We start from the raw sequence: 20,860 nt of genomic DNA on the forward strand, positions 1-20,860 counted from the left end.
TCTACTTGTAGCTCCCTTGTGTTTGCTTTCCCTGACTACTTAAATACAAAGAAAAATTGTGGCTGTACCTTCACATGTAAGAGCTGACTTGCTTTAGCACATAGCCTGGGGGGCTCTGAGCTGCTGCAGCAATGATTGGTGGTCTTCAGAGCTGGGCACTGGAACCAGAGAGAGAAATTACCTTCTGAGCTGAGGTGAAGGCCCAGAAGAGAGTTTTTAGTGCGGGAGGACAGACATCTCTTCTCCTTGAGTGGCTTGCACACCTTCTGGTCCTGCACCACTGCGGCCGTTTGAGCCCCTGGGACTGGGTCAGGCTGCAACTAAAAGCTGAAAATGCTCAATAGAGGTATGATGAATACTCAGCCCCTTCCTCTCCACCCCTGTGACTTCTGTGGGGCTGAATCCAACCTGTCTTTGCTGAAAGTTGCTTCATTTACACATATATAAAGAACCACTAGATACTCAGAAGTCTGCAGTTCTCAGCAAATTTTGTGCAGGACATTTTTGCTGCCATTGAAATGCAAAAAGCTATTGTATGAGGGATATGTAAATGTAAAAGGGAATGATTATAAAGGTAACGCTTTCATAGCTTATCATAGTTTCTGAGAATAAAACTGCTGAAAAAAAATGTTGCTGAGAAATATGAAAATGCAGAAATATAAGATGATGCTTGTTGCGGACACAATAGAAATGTGCAGCATTGTCCACACAATGATTGCTATGGCTTACTGGATAATAACAGCAAAATAAGTTGTGCACTTTTCCTAAGTTCACACATAGATAAAATAAAACTTATCAGTTGAAGAAACATTGTGGACATTGAGCTAGACTTTCAATGGAGAAAAAAATCAAATATCTGGATGAGAACGTATCATTTTTATAACTACTTACGCAGCAAACCATGGAAATACCAAAAAGTTGCTGATCGTTTTCGATGCTACACATCCCTTCTCAGTTTGATTACTTTGTGATAGGAAAGGCCAGTATCAGAAAAACTCAAAATATTAAAATGAAATTTAAATTAATTCATTTAAATGTTGACGACGTATCAGTGAAATTATTCCTGTTAACTCGAGGGGACATTTATCCGCAAATTAACACCAAGTGAGAATTGAGCATTTCCCCCAGTATTAGCCGTTTAATTTAATCTGTGACCTGCAAAGTATGCCAGAGAGAAGTCATAATTTGATCTTGGCTGTTGCAATCAAAGTTTCTTACCTTCCAAAGGAATTTAAAAATAACATGAGCTATTTCAGCCGATCCCTTGATTGCATGCAAATACTGAGGCTTATCGGCACAGATGGTTATTGCTGTACCCTGCGGTCGAAAGGACCTTCAGCCACTCCTGCTGTCACCCCCAAGCTTGTTTTTTCATGAAACTACTGAGTTTTCTTTGAGCCCATGAGTCTGCAAAGCATACAGAGAATAAGCATGCAGAAGGCTGCAATGGACAGCAGCGTCCCTCGGAGCACCGCACGGAGTTCAAAACTCCGAATTTGGGAACTTGCAGAAAGGCAGTTTGCTGATCTGACCTAAACTCAGTGTCCTTGCATATTTGCATTTTGAAATATTATTTAATTACAGAAATTTAGGATAATCTGTATTTCTGACGCCTTATTCCATGTAAGGAATGGACATCTCCCATTGCATGGGCAGCTATACGGCTTCTCCTTTTTACACCAAATTGTGTCAGCCTTTTCTGAATTATTTTTTCCCCTAATATGTGATTTTTAGAGAAACCCTTAACAGAAAAGGGACAAGGAAAATAGACAATGTTCTTCACAGTTTACACTATGCATTTACATTAAATGATTGCATTTAAATGCCTGTAACGATAACTCTGCCTGCTGTTGGTGGAACAGGATAGTGCTTGAGACAATTGTAATGAGTCCTTGCACAAGTCCTAGCACAGCAGAAGGCCAGCAGAAGGCTTGCTTTCACTTGTCAGAGCCAGGACAGCATGTAAAATCAGGGTATGCAGTGAGCGGACATTCAGATATATGACCAAAAGTGCGTCCCTAGTCAGCTAGGTATCTTCACAAGCTCAATAGGGATGGGGAAAAAAGGGGAGGGGAGGGTGGGGAGAAGTTAGAGGGAGTTACTGTTCCCTGAGGAATTTCAAGGTTCAGTTAGAAGCACAGCACTCACGCAGCCAGAGGAAATTAAACAGCACCAGTGTGAATTTAAATGGCTTTCAGCACACTGCCTATGACCATTCAAGTAGATAAGGAAAAAACAAAACAAAACAAAGGCATTTAGAAAATACTTTGTCAGGTCGCATCACAAACACATTTTCTGAAGTTTCAGCCTGACCCAAGATTCATCAAGCAATTAGCCAGTATGAACTTCTCATTTCTTTCATTCATTTCCACTCCATAGGGTCACTGCTCTGTCAGAGCTGCTCACTTCTCACAAGGACATTCCAGTCTCTGTCTTAGAAACGCTTCCTAACGTTCAAGTATTGTTTTCATATCACCCCTGACATATATTTTTGCAGTGTTTTGCACATCGAGGGCACTGCCACATCATTTCTCTTCCCTGCTGTTCCCAGCACTGTCACTTACAGCCTTGAGGCTTCTTGTCTGACGCAGCTGGAGGATGGCAGCTGAGTGCAAAAACCCTTCTGCAGAGTTTTCCACGGGTAATGTTGATTCTCCAGGCGGCTGTGGTGGTAGGCAGCAAGCTTCAGAGCTCCTTTTTATAGCTGCTCATATCAGTATGCTTTGACTCCTGGGGCCACAGTCATACTGAGAGTAATCAAAACACTGGCGTGTTCAAGACTACACGTGGGTTTGTAGCTTGTCCTGCCAGCCAGAAACCTGCATCAGTGTGAAGCCGTGAAGCCTTCAGGGAAGAGAGGAAATTATTATTATTTTTTTTAAATATATGTTTCTGTCCTTGCTCTACAGCCTGTTCTAAAGTTCAGCGATTGCTGCTGGAACACTCCACATGAGCAGGTTTAATCAGGCCCACAGACCAGTTATGTAAGCATGACGCAATTTGCTGGGACGAAAATATGGAGCAAGTTCAGCATTTCATTACCCGTCCAGAGACTCGGTCCGTACGTAGGCTGGAGGTTGACTAAACCGGGTGGGTAGGTGGTGGTAACACGAAGCAAAGGCGTCAGGATGTGCTGGTGGCATCCCTTAACCTGGCCAGATGGACGAGCTGTCTGGTCCTGCAGCACGTTGTGCCTAGGCGAGAAGATACTCCTCCAATGATTAATATATATACATATATATATACATATATCTTCACTTCTTAGTGGATGTTTCTATATTGCCAAATTTGCCTAATCTAAAACGTTTTCCCAAGCAGGGAACAGCAGTTTTTTCCCGTCATATGAAAGTAGCTCAAGCTAAATGGGTGCAGAGAAGAGCTCCAGCAAGGCTTGCTTGGAGTGGTTTACTAAATACAGACACAGAGATGAAGGTCTACACGATAAGCCCCACAGACAAGGGGGATGTATGCTGTGAGTTTCATCGCTTACTTAGGATACTGGAACATCCAGTTACCAGTAAGAATGATCTTTTTGTGCCTGTGTGTGTTTGCTCATGGCAAAGAGGTAGCAACATTTTCTGGACGCTTTGCCAAGAGCTATTGCACTCTTTGGTGCGTGCAGATTGCATTGCTCTTGGATGTCCTGCCAGCTTTGGTATTAGGGAATCCAGCATTAATGGCCACAAACTTGTACGAGCGATATATTCTCTGAGCAGCAGCAATTTAAAATTGTATTTCAGAAATGTGTTTTAATTCCACATTCCTGTTTTCAGATCCATAAGTATTGTAAAAATCCTGTTCTCTGAGATGTGTGTTAGTCTTAGCTGTGGGGTAATTTTACCTATTTATCTTGTTACTTCCTTAAACAGTCTGGACAGGTCTGTTCTGTTAACTGAGTTCACAGCATCTCACAACGAATTGATATCAGCCATTTCGGTCATCGCTCTTTAGCTGCTAAAGAGATTCATGCAGTCCAGCACAGTATCATTATAAAATACTTCACACTCTGCTTTAATCCTCAGCCACAACTTGCTAGCTACTTGCTATGCAGGAATCACTACTCTTTCCGTACTCTTAATTAATACTCTGTTAAATGCTCTTTACCAAATGGGGTTTCCCTGCTGTGCTAGAGGTGATCTCTCAAGGTGAACTCATGCTCTCCCCTCAGCACTCTGTCCAAGGGATGAGACCCTCCCTAAGGACTGACTAAAGCATTGGCAAACCTCACATGTCCCCTCCAATGCGTCTGCATGTGCTATTTCTGAACAGGGGCTTTTAACTGTTTTGTGAATAGCTAGGCTTTTTTTTTTTTTTAAACTTCTCACCTGGATTTGGAAAAGCAGACCTGCTGGCCTTGCTGGGAATGGTGTTTCTCACATGTGGTGGTCGCAGATATGGAAGTGTTCCTCGCTAAAACGTGGGGCAAGGGCAATGCAGGCAAGCGAAGCTGCGAATGCCGCAGCATATGAAATACTACTCGGCTGTGTTTATCTGCCCTGCAGCGAGCAGACCTAAATGCCTAGCCTTAAAGGGAAGTCCCTATTTTAAGGGCTTACTCTGGCGAGCAGCGAGGCAAGAATTTCTACCAAACGTGTTCACCATAATGTAAAAATTTCAGGGATAAGGGTCTGGATGAAAGGGGCCAGGGGGAGGTACATTAGGTTAATTCCCCTTGTGCCAGGCACTAGTCAGGAAGGTGTTTCTCTGGGCTGCATGTCCCAAAACTGCCTTCCTTAACCGTCACTGCCCCTGTCAGCAGCTCCCTTGAAGCAGGGATCAAAAGTCACTGGTATCCTTCTCTGTGAAACAAAAACCAAGCACACACAGTTTGCAGATTTGAGACTTTATGCGTTTCTTTCTTTGGATGCCTCTAAAAAAAAAGAAAAGTGTGATATGATCTGCCCAGGAGAGAGCAGCACTGACACCCTATAAAGGACAACCAAGGTATTCTCTTGCCAGACAGGAGGCTGGTTCATGATACTGAGATGAAAGATTCTTAATAGGAGCTACCTGAAGTTTAATGAGAGCCCTTTTGTGAAACCAGCATACCTCAGAGCACACCACAAAGGAACATCAGCACAGGAACTATGTAAAACATTTCAGGCTTGCTGATGTTAAAAACGCACTGTGGCACACACAAAGGCTGTCCTTGATGTGCTGCAGGTGTGCCCTTAGTTAATGGGAGACGTAACCTGTTGTTCATGGGGGATTTTTGACAGAACCACTTTAGAAGGAACGTGCACAGCACAACCCGCACTTTGCAGACGAAGTACAACTAAGTGCTGCGGCTTGGGGATTTGGGGGAGGAAGGTGAGGGTCCCTTTTCCCTTTGGTGGGACAGCATTGCCTCCTAGTCCCAGCTCGGTGGCAGCTGACACAAACGCGAAGCTCCGAAATTTTTCCCTGTTGTCGGAGCCCAACTGCATCCACGTTACTGTGTGGGTGCCTGCTTCTGATCCCACACAGAGGAGGCAGCTTTCTTGAGGAGTGTACTGGGAAGGAACAACTGTTGATCTCCCTCCCGAAATCCCATCTGTTGTCTTCAGCAACTATGACTTGCTGGCTGGACTAGATAATGTTTCCCTGGCAGGAGCTGCAAGTTTCCAAGCGCTTGCTTGGTGCAAAGTCAGAACTTGATTAAAAAAGGACAAGCAGGAATATAATTTCCCTCTCTCCCGTCTGTTCTGTAGCACAGTACGAGGTACGCTGCCAGCAGCCAGACAGTGCAGGGTCTGTGTGAGTTTTGGGGTTTGTTCCATGCCTCAGAAAGGCGAGGAGCAGTATGCTAATGCTAGAGGCGGGCTCAGGAAACAGGGAAGCCTTTCTGGGCATTAATATTTGTGGTGTTATTACTCTGCATGTGTTTGACGATTGGCCGCTGTAGATTTAGTTTGAGGTGGAAACGAAGTCAGCAGAAGCTGAAGTTAAATGTATTTCGATGTAGCAAAGCACTGGTTGTGCCATGAGTTATTTGGGGAAATAAATGAGTTATTTGGGGAAATAAAGTTAAATGGAAGCCTGTATGGCAGCCTGAGGAGTTGGGGGAAAAAATGACTGACTTTTAATGAGGTATATATCCCCCTGAACCTAGTCCTGATGAGGACTAGTGCCTGCAGGAGCCGAAGCACAGGGGCAGGGGGGCTCATGCCGGGACCTTCCCCCACAAGCAGCCACGGGGGGAGACCCCGAAATGGCGGCGGCCCCTCCGGCCTCCGCAGGACGGGGGCTGCTCCGGGGCGCCCCGCTCGCCCTCTGGGGGTCCCCCAGCTCCATAGGGACCCCCGGCAGTCCCCGTTTTGTCACGGGCCCGGCCCCCAGCACGGGAGGGAGGCGGATCCGGGCGGCCGCCCCCGCCCCTCAGCCGGCGGAGCTCCGCATGGGGCGGCCGAGGCGGCGCTGCTCGGGCTGAGGAGAGCCCGGCCGGGGCTCCCTGCCGGAGGGGGCCGATGGCCGGGACAGAGGGCGGCCGGGACTGGGCGTACAGGTAGGCTGAAACTCCGTCCCTGGTGTGTGCAGGGAGAGGTTGGACCTGGTGCTCGGGGACATGGGTCGGGGGGGTGACACTGGTGGTGGCAGGACCAGGTGATCCTGGAGGGCTCTTCCCACCCTGCTGGCGCTGTGTTATGGAGAGAAATGCACCCCGGGCTTCCGTGCGGTCGTAATTTGGGTCGATTTTGCACACAGCAGAGCCTTTGCTCTAAAAATTCCTCGTTTCTAAAGCGAGCGAAATCTGTAAAACTGCCTGAACGGCGCGTGTGTAAGTTCATTTACTTCAGCAGCTTGGAAACGCTGTGCAGCCTGTGTAAAGTAAGTGTTTGCTGGGAGGAGAGCTGCGTTTAGAAATAGCAGCTGGAAGTTATTTAAAGCATAATTAACTTTTTTTTTTTTTCTTCCCCTCACTTGAAGGTATGTAGAAGCAGTTGTACAAGAATTCTTTTCTTTCTTTTTGTTTATTTTATAGGGTTGATCCATATGGATTTGAAAGGCCAGACGACTTTGATTACGCATCCTACGAAGCTTTCTTTTCCAGGTACCTAGTGGTACTCACAAGGCGAGCGATAAAATGGTCCAAGCTCCTAAAGGGGAAAAACAGCATACAGAAGAGTTTAAAAGGTGAGCTGTACGTTTACTTAAAAGTAAAAGAGCATTATGTTGGAACCGGTATACATCATATTCAGTTCATGCGGGTTTTTGAATGTTGAATTTTATTTTCCTCTTCAAATGAAAAATATTATTAGGGGGATCATTGATTTGATTTAAAGCTTACAAAGGAGTAATCCTTCTTTGGCATACGCTCTAATATCTTATTACATCTGTTACCCAGAGATTATGGCCCGTGGCACTTCCAGGTGCTGCTGTACAGCTGTTATATTGCTCTGTGCACTCTCTGAAAAGATGTGTGATGATGCAGGAGGCACTGTCTGGAAGCCCAGGGATCGGGACGCTAGGGCTCTAGCCTCTCTCCTTGTCAGTTTATTGATTGCTGAAATTTTTTAGTTCATTTTATCCTCCTTTTGTAAAACGATGTTCACCTCGCTGCTAGAAAGGTGTGTACAGAGAACTAAACCTTAGCGCCTTACAGAGCAAAGAAAGCAAAAATTCATGCGGGAGCTAACGCAGCATTGGAGAACATGCTGATGGAACAGTTCATGGCCAATTCAGAAGGGAAGAAAACCTCTAATAATGTTTCATTTTATAAGAGAGATGATGGGGAGAAATAAGTACATGGAGAGAATCAGAAGGGGACAGGGTGTTGTCAGACTGAAGGTCACCCCCCCTCCCTTCCTCTGGATTAGTTATTTTTCCATATAGGCATCATTTTTTCCCTTTGCTCTCAATTATGTTATTCAGCTTGCTTTCTTTTAGGAAACCTTTTGGAGTTCCCTGTAACTAAAGAAAAAGTGAGTAAAACAACCCAAAAGTTCATGCGCTGGCTGTAATGCAGCTGAATATTCAAAGCTCTGCTTCAGGTGTGGACCTTGAGTGCTAATTCTGGCTGTTTGTTTTTTTTTCCCTTGGCACCAGGAATGGAATGATAACAAGTGAGCCATTTTCAGTGGAACAGTGTATTTAGTGGAAGGATGTCAGTTTTGAGGCTGAGGAGCACCAGAAAATGTAGGTTTGAGCTATAGTTGCTAGGTCATATGCTGCTAACTAGAAAGTAACTACTGATACTCTCTTATTTTTCTTCCAGAGATAAAGAAGATACTGTTTAGTGTGTACATTTTTAATATAGTAGTAATTATGCAGTATTCTGAGTTATTTTGAGGATTCTGAGTTATTTGCAGTATTCAGAGGATTTTGAGTTTCTGCAGAATTTAGGGTTCTAGTTGTGGAAAAAATAATCTTGGGTTTTAATTCATTCCCTTATTTTCTTAAAATGGGTGAACCGTGACAGGTGAAACCTTTAGTAATTTGCACGAGCTGCTCACATCTCTCTGCTCTTGTGTAGCCTGTTCCAGCCTCACAGATGCAGAACGTTCCTGTGATGCAGCAGTGTGTGTGCCTTTCGTCTTATTTCAGAGCTGAAACTTTGACTAATTCTCTCAGCTTGTCCACTAAGCTTCAGTACCAATAATGGTGCTGCCCTTCTAGCCACGTAATGATAACAACCATTAATGTCGTGTTTATCTTCCCTAACAGGCTAATGTGTTGTATTTTTAAAAAAGTCTGCTGCAGTTTGTGAAAAATGGGGTAAAGTAGATCCATTGAGTGGGTGCAGGCAACAGCTTTGGCTGTAGCAAGCCCTTGCAGGTTGGCATATCATCTTTGATGATAGTTTTTGTTAAAGGTACTCAAATATGTGTTCTCATGCATATGTGTAATCTATAATGTGTAATTATAAGGAGAGTGACTGGAGTTAAGTAGCGTTGAGGAAGTGCAGTCTGAGTGTAAATTTGAAGTTGTTACACTAAGCCGCCCTCATTACCGTCAGCTGATTCCTCAGCGGAGGAGAGCAGCAGATTAACCTGTACAACTACTGATTGAAATGCTTCCCCTCTGATACCATGTATTTAGATCGAAGCCTGTCAGTTCTGTGAAGCACAGAATTATTTACCTAAGTAGTGGCTTTGTTGTGTGTTTTATCCTACAAGATGACCCTGCAGGGCCTTGGGGAGCAGAAGGTCTGATTTGTGGGGTGCTTGCTGCCTGGTGAGGCTCTCCACAGAATCCCAGAATCACCTAGGTTGGAAGAGACCTCCAAGACCACTGAGTCCAACCTCTGACCTAACACTAACCAGTCCTCCACTAAACCATATCCCCAAGCTCTACATCTAAACGTCTTTTCAAGACCTCCAGGGATGGGGACTCCACCGCTTCCCTGGCTCCAGCACCTGGCTTCCTTGCTCAGGAGCTCAAAAAAGCTTTAAAAGGCACCCTGCTGTGTCTAGCAGGGGGAGAGGCGCTTTACATGTGACACCTCTGTGGCTCCACACCCATTTCTCCCCACAGGTAGAAGAGCTCAGCGTTGCTGGCCAGGAAGAAGTGATGACCTGTGCTAATTTTCCAGTTAGGAAATGTGGCGTGTTCACGTGCTGCTCAAGTTAGCCTCATGCCCATGTGTGGTACGGACACATGTAATTCTGTCCTACTGCAAAGAAAACTAATTAGGCTACGTTTTAACGAGGGTAATTAAGTGGTGTATCCTGTTGTTCTGGATCAGAGCCTTCCGGCAGGGCAGGGCATGGGAGTTTTGGCTGGTAGTTCCTTTTGCTCCTTCTCCAGTCTCTTCCTTTGTGCTATTTTGTGGTGTTCTGTCTCCCTTTCTACCCTCGTTACCACTGTTGTCTCCTCTGCACGTGAGAAATTCCAGTTGGCACTCGGTTGCTTGCCTCCTCTCTCTCTCACAGGATCCCAGTAACAAAGGTAGAATTACTGCTTTCATCCACTTGGCTGCTGTCTTTATTGGGACCAAAAGACAACCGCAGGCAGGCAACAAACCCTCCGAGATAATTACCCAAAGGAGCTTAACTCTGACCAAAAGTGTGCTGTGTAAGAGAATCGGGCAGCAGAAGGCACTCTCTGGTCTTTGAGGCTGGTAAAATCCAGTGAAAGGTGAAAGTGGTTGTCGCAGGAGCACAGCTGGTCCTCAACAGATGTTGGAGGAAGGAAGGAGCTTCTTGGAAAGTCAGTTTGTACGTTTGACAGGAACTTGAGTGCTCACAGCACAGGTCTGCTTTGTTTCTTCGATGTATGCATAAAACAAAACCTTCAGCTCCTTGTTGGGATGCTGTTCTCAGCTCTGCCGTAGAGTTTTTTCCAAGGTCTCAGTTACTTTCCTCAGCATTTAATCGGAATTGTTATGTGCAGGTGTTTTTCAAAACCACACTCTTCTAAAATTTTAAGCATGATGATTTTTGTTTTTAAATGGTGTTTTCCTGCGTAACTTGGTCTGCCCATGGTGTAGAGTGAAACAACATTAAGGGGAAGGGGAAAAGGTAAACACAATTTTAACTTGAGGCAAAAACCTTAAGAATTTTCATATTCTGTGTTAAACAGCTTGCTTAAAGACTGATGCTTCGTGTTTCATCTATGAACGGAGGCAAAACTTTGATGTACAGATATTCCTTTATCACATACTCCGAAACTTAGACTGTTGAGGGCTTGGTGGTTTGGAGCAGTGCTGCTTTTGAGATCAAGCCTCTGGTGTACAGTCGGAGTCGGATGCGTGCTCGAAGACACATGCACAATCCGGCTTCATCTGTGAAAGCTTCTTAAACCCGACAGTGGGAGGATGTTCTGCTGTGTGGGATGTTGTTGTGGGTTTTTTATTTCCTGAAGATAATGTGGAAGCACCCGGGGCGATAGGAGCCTCTGGCTGCCTATTGTCATGTGAATGATGACACTGAGGAATAATGAGTGTGCTGGGTGCTGCAGGGCTGCTTTCCCCTTGTGCCAATGTCAAAGGCCTGTCCCCACTTCTCTGAGCGTATTGTTGTTGGATGTGGTTGCTGGCTGTGCTTTCAGGATTGATAGTTGTACCAGGAAAAAAAAATAAATCCCAATTTGTGTGTTAAAATATGATAATCCGGTGATTTTTACCCACTAAGTATTCTTCTAGGAGCATTTGCAGGCTCATCTGAACGTCTCTGCACGCTGGCTGAAATGGGGCTGCTTCCTCAGCTGCGTTCCTGCGCTTGCTGTGCCCATCTCTAGGATTTATTGAGCAGCAGAGTTCATCTTTTTTTACAAGATTTTGAAGTGGGGATTATCAAACAGAAATGAGTAAATTATCTCCAGTCTGTCTAGAATAAGGTTGCGGTTGAAGTTACTTTACAGCTGGAACAAGAGAGGCTGTTACCCATGGCATAAATCCTCATGGGAACGCTAAATAAAAACTGTACCCTGAAGGCCAGGTGCTTATTGCAAATGTGAAGGGTAGGAACGTTTTTTTGAGAGAAAGTGCCAGATTTTAGGTGGGCGGAATGCCCATTAGAGATGCACAGATCTCTCCGTTGACATTGGGAAGGCAGTTTTGGCTCCTAAAGCATAGGCAGCTAAAAAGAGGTGGAAGCGAGGCATGTAGAAGGTCGCTGGCTGAGTTGCTGTAAACTCATTTCGTTCTGCTGTTTTTAAGGCCAACTGCCTTTAATTCAGACACTGTTTATCTTGAGTTACAGACCTACAGAACTGGATAAAACCAGGTTATGTATAGATATTTTGTGCAACAACCAAGAATTCTCCACTCTCATCCGAGTCCAGTTGAATTTGGAGAAGAGAAGCTGCAGCTTTAATGAAGTGTCATTCATTTAGTAGTAAATGTCTGATTCCTTTGTCACTTTCTTCTCCCTGGAAAAAGCAGAAGGATCTCAAGTGTTTGGCTGTCTTTTGGGGTCAGAAGGGGTAGTGCTGATGCAGGATTATGTACCGACGAGCAGCATTGGTTCCCTTATTAATGTCTTTCATTCCATTCCCAGGAGGAAGCTGCTTTGGCTGTTATTAGCCTGATGCTCCTTCCTGCAATCTTGCATCCTAGTTATTCACACTGAATCATCTGCTTAAAAAAATAAATAAATAAAAAAATAAGGCTAGGATGCAGGAGATAACAGCTATTTTAGATCTGAAAAGATTTCCCCAGTTATTCTGGGACAAACCGTCTGCTGCTCTCTGACATTTCCATCCCTTCTAAATGAGTTTAGGCAGTAGCCACGTGTTTCGTACTTCTGTGTCTGCGATGCTTTCAGTGGTGAGGTGCTAAGCTGAAATCCCAGCATTAGGTTAACGCAGCCATTTATGCTAGAGCATAACCAAGCAAACAGTGGTAACGTGTCAGAGGCTGTTAGGGAAAGAAAAAAGTTGGTGCTTGTCTGAATGATAAAGGAGGAAGGTCGAGGAGAAGCTTTTTGGTGTTCCTGTCTCCAGTCAGAAATTGGGAAGGATTCAAAATCCTACTGAGGCAATAGAGGACTGAGAAAAGCATGGGTCTGGCGATCAGCGTGGGGAGTTTGAGTGGCAAGTATTTAGGCAAGAATCAAAAATACACGGTAGCTGAGAAGAAAATGCTTATCCTATGTGGTGGTCTAGGAGAGCAAGCGTAATAATCTCTAGTCGAGAGTTGTCCTGTGACTTACCAGCTTTCTGTTGCTTGTTCCAGAAGAAAAATGTATCTGGAAATGTTTTCAGAGCAAACCAACAAACAAAAGCTTCTTGTTTTGCAGTGAAGAGGTATATCAGGAAAGGCATCCCCAATGAACACCGGGCGTTGATCTGGATGATCGTGAGCGGGGCCCAAGCCAACATGGAGCAAAACCCTGGATACTACCACAGGCTGCTCGAAGGGGAGAAGAATGACAAGCTGGTCGAAGCAATCAAAACAGGTTATTGTCCTGATAATAAAATCTGTGTTTATCAACTGTCCTATGTCCTTAAATTGTTAGAGGTGAAGTTATGTCATGGAAAACTTGGGTTTCTGTAGTAGTGGTTTAAGTGCTGAATTAGCATGTAAATTAGATTAGCCATAAGCTCTTTAACAGCACAGATCTTTCCAGGTTCTTCATGTAGCCAAAAACGTTAAGGAAGATTAGAAATTTTTTTGGAAAGGAACTGAGAACAAACTAGAAGGCGTTGTTATGTCATCTCCTAGGTGAATGATGAGTTCTAACTCTGTAGTGTGAGACCTGCCTTTGCATCTGTTTCTCCTTATTTCAGTCCCAAAAGGACCTGGAAGAGCAGCAGGAATGGTTGAAGACGTGGAGCAGTGTCTGCGTAAGGCAGATGAATTACGCTTGCATCTCAGCTCGAGGAAAGATTGCTAAGGAAAAAAGCTGCTGACAGACCTAAATGAATTATAAATGGTGTAGAGAGGGTGAATGGGGAACAGTTGTTAACTGAAGCAATTCGTTTTGTCTAGCAAGAACTAAGGACACTGGATGAACTTTGCCGTGCTGTGGATTTAGAAGAGCGTATCACTGAATTGTGGTGCTTGTTGCTGGAGGGTGCTGCTGAGGTCAAAACCATGAACCGGTTCAAAAAAGAATTTAACAAGCCGAGGGGTGGGGATGTCCACTCAGGAACTGGTGGTTTTACCGTGCTGGACAGCTGAACACCACAACCGCTCTCTCACTCCCCCTCCTTAGAAGAGGAGGGGAAGAAGTAAAGGAAATAACAACTCACGGGTTGAGATAAGGATAATTTAATTAAAGGGAAAAAAATAATTATTAAGGAAAGGTTATTATTAATTAAACAATTTAAAGGAAAAAAAGAGAAAGGGGGAAAGGGAAAAAACAAAACAAGTAAAGGCTGTGTGGAAATGCAGAGGAAAGAAATTACCCTCTACTTCCCACAAATGAGCGATGCTTGACTACGTCCTTGAAGCAGGGCCTCAACGCACGTAGCTGGTGTTCGGGAGGACAGATTTTTTCACAACGAGAGCCCACCCCTCCCCTCCTCTTCCTTTTTCCACCTTTTATTGCGGGGTGTGACATCATCTGGTATGGAATATCCCTTTGGTTGGTTTAGGTCAGCTGCCCTGGTGATGTTTCTTTCTTGTTTTTTTTGCCCACCCCCTAGGAGGGTTAGAGAGAGGCCCGATGCTGTTCCAGCACTGCTCAGCAGCAGACACAACACTGGTGTGATAACACTGCTGTTCCAGATACAAATGCAGAGCACAGCCCTGTATGGGCTGCTGCAGGGAAAGGTCACATCCCAGCCAGACCCAGTACAGGCCGTTACAACGGTATGGATGTACCCCCTGATGCATGAAATCACTAAATGTAAGTCCTTGAAAGAAGGGAAGAAGAGGAGGGTGAATACCACTCCCCTACTAGTCCAGTTGCTTATTTGTACGTTGACTAGTGGCCAAAAATAAGTGACAAAGTGTTAAACCACCCCAACCTTGCACTGGCCCTCTAGGTGTCTGAAAGAGACAGGGATGGGACAAGTGAGTAAAAGGTTGATGTAACTCGTATTTGTCCCCAAATTTTTCAACCTGTTGCAGCAGAGTTTTTGCGGAGAAGTTGTTGCTGCCTGGATTACCTGATTCCTGAGTTGAGAGGTAGGACTGTGCTTTGGACAAGCATGATGCTGAGGCTGTTATGTTAGAAAGGCAGGTGCAGTTACTGTTGTCTTTTTTTTTCATCTTAAAAAAGCCAGGTAGTTAAAGCTGGGATTTTACTGATTTTAGTTGGAATTGGGTAATCATTAGAACTCCTTTTGTTTTAGTTCCAATTTTCCCCTCCACAGCAGCACCGTGGGCTTTTGGGACTACACACCTCAGTAAGGCATTTTGAAACACAAACTTTCATGTTCCTGCAAATGAAGACTAAACAGAAATCTCCAGGCTCATATCCTGCCTAGGGATAGACACAGCAGAGCTCTAACTTTATCTATACGGAGGGAAATGAGTTTCTGTAGCGGCCTAGAGAAGGAGCAAAGTGTATTCAGTGCAAAATTCAGAGCAAAATGTATAGTTGCTGCAAGCGGGAGATGCAAGCAATTTCTTTTCTGAAACTAGACCATAGCACAAGTGGTCATAGTGTGACAGCAGGAAGCTTTTCACACTGGTTATACAATGAATTAAAATATTTCTGCGGGGGAGGAAGAATAATGTCAGAAGCTGAAGATCTACTTCTGAATTACTGAGGAACTAAACTTTTGGAAGAGTGACTGCATGGATAGGTAAACTGCAGAAGAGGAAACTAACAAGGAGCAAGTGAGACAAAGGGATGAAAGGAAATTGGGTTATAGGGGAAAAAATGCGAAGAGGACCTCAGACTTCAGTGTTAGATTTCCCTTCAGAAAGGAAGCAATGATGTGAACATATGAGGGTTAGGAGAAAAGAATTAAAGGTGAACGAAATCTTATGTTAATGAACTTAATGCCCCTTTTGACTGTACAAATTTTATCACAAGCTTTAGCTGAGGACTGTTTCAGTGTAAATTGTCTGAGTTCGTTTCTGCCTGTTGTTTTCCCATCACGGCAGTTGTTTTAAACAGCAAAATAAATGAGGGTGTGGAATCTTGCTGCCGCTCTCTTCTCAGGTCTGCAGTTTCCAACATTTTTAGACAGTTGTGCTGTATTTAGTCATATAGCCCAACCGTAGAGTAATAGCCCAACACAATACTTTACACCATACTTTAAAAACAAGAGAATAGTAACCATGCTTTTTTGTTTGTTTTTGATGGGAGGGACAGGAGGGCAAGGCCAACTTAAGACTTTAAAATCCCTTGTAAAACGTTTAAGAGCCAGTTACCTTTTTCTTTTACATGCCCAGAAGCTCTAAACAATTTTCATTTCCATTTGGAACTTATTTTCAACATGGAAATGTCTTCAGTGGGGTGTAACTAAATAAAAAAATGCAGGGGGACTGTACAAAGAAATGGTCTAATTTTAAAGAAAAATCTGCTAAGTAATAACAATAAATCTAAACTATCCTTTGACCATTCTTCCTCTTCATCTTGTTGATTCTTAACTGTTGGGCTTTATTGCTGATTTTATGAAGCTTCCTTTTGGAACACTTTTGGGTTTTATTTTTGAAGAGAAATGTGGGAGAGAAAAGACTTCTTTAAACATAAAAATAACACCTTAAAGAATGCAGGTCTCAAAATGTTGATGCCAGTTTTCATAGTTTAGGTTATGTACACATTTAGAAGGGAATATGTTTCTACAGAGCTTTGTTGTTCATGCCCCGTTGTGGTAAAGTTCAGTTGGACAAGTGGTGTTGGCCCAGTAGATGTGGCTGTCCTCTGATGCAAAGCCCGCCTGCTGGTTATTGAAAGGCCTGGGTGTAAGTTAATGTAGCTTCTTTGCAGTAAGTCCCTCTTCAACCAGGCCATTTTTAGTTAAGCACGTAGTGTGTGCAAGTCTTCCTGTGTACACGTGCAGCTAATATCCATGTTTCCACTTCTTTTTTCCCGTCTTAAATCTGCTCTCAGAGAGACACAAACAACATCACTTTTTGGCTCAGCTCTAGTCAGCAGCGGGGCCCTCACCTAACATGGGGCAGCTTCTAGATCCTTCTCACAGAAGCCACCCCTATGGCCCCCTGCTACCAAAACCTTGCCACATAAACCCACGACAGCATTTCATGAGGGGGAGCTGTATTGGTGACAAACATATCTGATATCTGAGAGTCCCCACGGCCTGTATGGCACCTCATGACCTGAGGGCCTAGCTGTGTGGGTCGGGTAGTGGTTGTGGGATCCTTCGTAATAGTTTCAGAGCTGTAATTCAGACGATAGTCAGCTATAAAATCGACTCTACACTGCTCAAAGCATGAATAAGTTTCTCTGAAGGGGGGTTGACCTATTTGTGGAGGTTAGGAACGTTCTCATGAGTTTTACATGGCGTTTAGCCATGGGGAAGAGCAGCGTCAGCTCTTTGGGCTCTGTGTTAAAGTTAAATCAGGTGGTGCCCAACTGCTACCTTGCTTCCTTGTCTGTCTGCCAAAACAGTTAAAGGAAGAACTGGAGAAGGAAAGTGTGTGGTGATACTTCCTCAGAATATTTTACCTACCTTCTCTCCAGTTCTGGTATCACCTTTTGGAGATAAAAGGGACTGGAGTTTATGCAATAACCAAGACACAGGATGCTGCTTAATTGCAATTCCAGGCAGTGGTATTACTGTTCTCATCTCCTTTTGTAGAAAATCCTATCCCAGTTTGCTTTCTTCATTGCTGTAAGCTATTGAACTGTTACTTGAAGCTGGGTGATTCAGGCTTGATTTCTCTAGTCTTAGTTGATAGCAAACTTCAACTTAACTTTTAAAAATAAAAAAATTATTTTTTTACTGAGAACTAGAACAATTTCTAGTTCGCATTGTTACAAAGTAAACATTTACTACAAAGTAAAGCTTGAAGCTGAGTCCTGAATACCAATTATATCAAATTTAAAATACCTTTTACATATTTTACTTTTCCAAATCGTTATCGATGACCTCCAGAATAATGAGATTAGGTTTTCACTGGAATTTTTGAATGCTTGTACTTGACAAAAAAATTAAAAATAAATAAATAAATAAATAAATAAAAATGCCTGGAATCTATTCAGAACAGAAGCAAGTTACAGACTAGCAGTAGTGAAGAAGTGTGGTCAAATTGGAGTATAGCATGTTAATAAATAAATAAATACTTGTGTAATCTACCGGGCATTGTGTCTGGGAGTGGGAAGCACATTGATAAAAAGATATGTACAGAAAGGGTGGGGTAGCAAGCTGAAGAAGTCTGGCTTGTAGGCATGCCTGGCTTTGGAAGTACCCTAAATGTGAAAAGCTCTAGAGTGATGCAAAAACACTAAACATCTTTTTGCTCCAGAAATAGCATCTACAGTTCTAATTGTGTGTGTTAAAATAAATATCTCTTCAACTGAGGCTAATGTGGATTCCTGCCTATGTTTGTCTTGCTGAATGCGAGGTGAAAATGCTGCAGTCCTGGGGAAGGAAAGAAGCAAGCCAATGCTCTTCTCATGCTTGCTGCACAGAGATGAATCAACAGGAGAGGAAATCTGTTGGTTTAGTGTTTCACAGCAGCTTAACACCGCCACCTCCCAGTATTGAAGGATCATCTGAAAAGAAAAATAATATCATTTTGGGATTTAATCGGAGTGTACTGCAAAGAAGTAGCTAGTCATTTCTCTGTGACTTTTTTCCTGGACCCATGTTCCTGTGCATAGCTTGAATCTCGTCAGCAGGTCTTCATACAACAAGACTGTCATGGTTTGGGGTTTATCTATCAGTAAAAAGCATTAACTTTGATTTCCTTGCTCAGTTTATTCTGGTGATTTTCTTTCCCCAAGACTGGAGTAGCTCAAGGTTGTGTTCCTTTGGCTGCTAACATCTGTCCAGAGGGAAGTAGGTGAGCGGAGAGCAGGTCAGCTCTGAGGTGTGGATTCTGCACAGGTTAGGGGGAAGAGCCACAGCTGAAATGTCACCATTCATCTTTTTTTTTTTTTTTTTTTTTTGAAAAGCCCAGCCTAAGCTTCAATAAACAAGAAATTATTCCGATTATGCAAACACAGTGTTGCTCTTCCTACCAAGAGGAAAGACAGCACTTGGTTATCCTGTGACTGCCTGGCTGTTGCTCAAGTCCTTTTAAAAATTAGCTTTTTCCTTCAGCTTTTCTTCTAAGTCACATGAGCGGTGAGGTGAAATATTTTCCAACCCTCCCATTTCTGTAAATGATTTATTGACTTCAAAAGGAAGAAAGAGTGATTAAAGTCTTTTTAATGCTTGTGATTTTCATGAAACTAATCACGATTTTGTGCGACTTTCTTCCTTGAGTTGCTTACAGCTCAAGTTTGTGTCAGAACTGTAGTAGGCTTCTTCCAGTATGGAAGAACTAAAAGAAAGCTAACCAAAATAACTTGTTTTATTAATGTCTCAAGGTTCAAAAATCTTCAAAGTAATGTTACTTTCAAATCATTTTTTTTTCCCCCGACTTGGACTTCTAAAAATCAGACATGGAAGTGGATTAGTAACCTTGGCTTCGCTCTTCATAGAGTGAAGCAAGCTAAAAATTAACTCTGCCTGTTTTTCCAACAACCAAAGGGTGTTTGGGTGACTAGCTCAAACCTGCATGGTTTAGGCCTTTGTAAAGAGAGGTGAGTCCTGCTATTCACATCATAGGGAAAAAAAAACACTGTGAATCCACATAGACGTGCTCAGTTACAGGAACGAGACTATTTCTTTTTAGTTGTTTGGGAATGCTTGGTTGAAGCCCCCTGAATGATAAGTCAACTGAAAGACCATTGGATTTGTTATGAGAATGTTTTCCTAGAGGTGTAGGTCATTTCATGCCACTCTGCTAGATAAATTTGGTATGAGTTCTTTTTTTTTGTCTAAATGAGTGGTTTGCTTTCGTTTAAGCTTTTGCAGTCAGGCCTTGAGTCCATTCTGCAGGAGAATTTCTTTAGTCCTGCTTGAAATCGTTTTCTGTACCCTAATAGGATTAGTCTTTCTAGGAATGGATTATCCTCAAGTGTAGATGCTCTTTTAGCCAAAATAGAGGTAAAGCTGGTTCTTGGTGAAATTCATCCACCAAAACTACAGTCTAATAAGGTTTCGGTTGTGCTTCAGGAAAGCTGTAAAAGTCTGCTTTGAAGACCAAGGAGGGAACAGCTCTTAATTTTGATCTTTTTTTTCCCTTTTGTCTAGACATGAATAGAACATTTCCAGATAACATAAAATTCCGCCAAACGGCCGATCCCTGCCTGCAGCACACGCTCTACAATGTATTGGTAGCGTATGGGCACCACAATAAAGCAGTAGGATATTGTCAGGTATGTAGTCACTGTGTTGTGTTTTTTTTTTTTTTTTCTTTTTTTTTTCCCTGTTTCTAAATGCTGCATTTCACCAGTGGTAATTGGTTTTGCCCATTTGAATGTGCACTTTCAGAAGCAGATCCACAAACAATTTCTGTTCTTAAAATGGCCCTGGGAGAGAAAAAAAATAATCACTTCAAGCATGTTCAGGTATCCTTGTGAGTTTCCCCAGGGTCTTTTTGTAGCTACTTCACTGCATTTGGTTTGATTCATGCTTTGGAGAGGAGAAAGAGAGCTTGTCTTTCCCTCTTCCTCCCTCCTGCCGTCTTTCCTGGAATAGTCCTTGGTGTGTAGGAGTCGTGATGAGATCTCAGTTGTCTTTGTTTTCACTGGAATGTTTTTCAAAACACAGGAAAACCAGTGCTCATGTGATATATCACCTAGGATTTGGGATAAATGGGTAGAGGGAAATGGTGGCATTTATTTGATGCTGTCCCCAAGTATAGACAGGCAGGTAGGAAGAAAAATTGTTTGAATTTCACTTAGAAAGTCTTCCCTTTCTTCACCAAAGATGCAAGTGCTAAGCTGTATCTCATGCTAGTTGAGGAAGTTGGTACAGTACAAACAATTTTTCCAAAGTTTTGAAGATTATGAATTATATTTACTGAAGTTTGGAGAGTAGGAGACTAAGGAGGAGACTTAGAGAGGCTTAAAGCTAGACCAAAGTCATGAAAACAAATTATTCTTGTGTATACTAATTAGCTGTAGTATGGAGATTATTTGAACCAGGAGTAAAAGATGCCTGTTTTTTCCATTTTGTTGTTCTCAGTATTATATATTTATTAAGATGTTTAAAGTTTTGAGAACAAGAGAAGGAATAGAACTGTGAATAGTCTGTTTTGCAAGGGTCAGGCCCTTTTATCAAGGTAGAAACGTACCACTTCTGAACCATGCTGGCTTCTAAACAAAATAGATGTCCAGTTGTTGAAAAGTTTTGGTATATTGTTTAATCAGTGTGCTAATCTTTGCACATGGCATTATGAACATTGGAGATGACAGGTAACTTAAGAAAAAAAAAAAGTGATTTGTTTAGTTTTTCTCCTTTCTCCTCGCCTCTGGTGTCCTCACAGGATGAATGTTACTTTTTCTGGCTAAAAATAATTAGA

The 20,860-nt window shown here is 43.0% G+C and overlaps 1 protein-coding gene across 1 annotated transcript in view; it reads left to right on the forward strand.

The window, feature by feature from the left end:
- Positions 1 to 6,446: 6,446 nt before the first annotated feature.
- The window catches only part of GRTP1 (growth hormone regulated TBC protein 1), a 31,247-nt gene continuing 16,833 nt past the window's right edge, over positions 6,447 to 20,860 (forward strand). Inside the window, exons 1-4 of the mRNA XM_032204641.1 lie at positions 6,447 to 6,484; positions 6,962 to 7,113; positions 12,660 to 12,818; positions 19,588 to 19,712. Coding sequence (XP_032060532.1) covers positions 6,447 to 6,484; positions 6,962 to 7,113; positions 12,660 to 12,818; positions 19,588 to 19,712 — 474 coding nt within the window. The remainder of the gene's footprint in view (positions 6,485 to 6,961; positions 7,114 to 12,659; positions 12,819 to 19,587; positions 19,713 to 20,860) is intronic.

The sequence above is a fragment of the Aythya fuligula genome, chromosome 1, assembly GCF_009819795.1.
Source record: "Aythya fuligula isolate bAytFul2 chromosome 1, bAytFul2.pri, whole genome shotgun sequence".
Taxonomy (NCBI): domain Eukaryota; kingdom Metazoa; phylum Chordata; class Aves; order Anseriformes; family Anatidae; genus Aythya; species Aythya fuligula.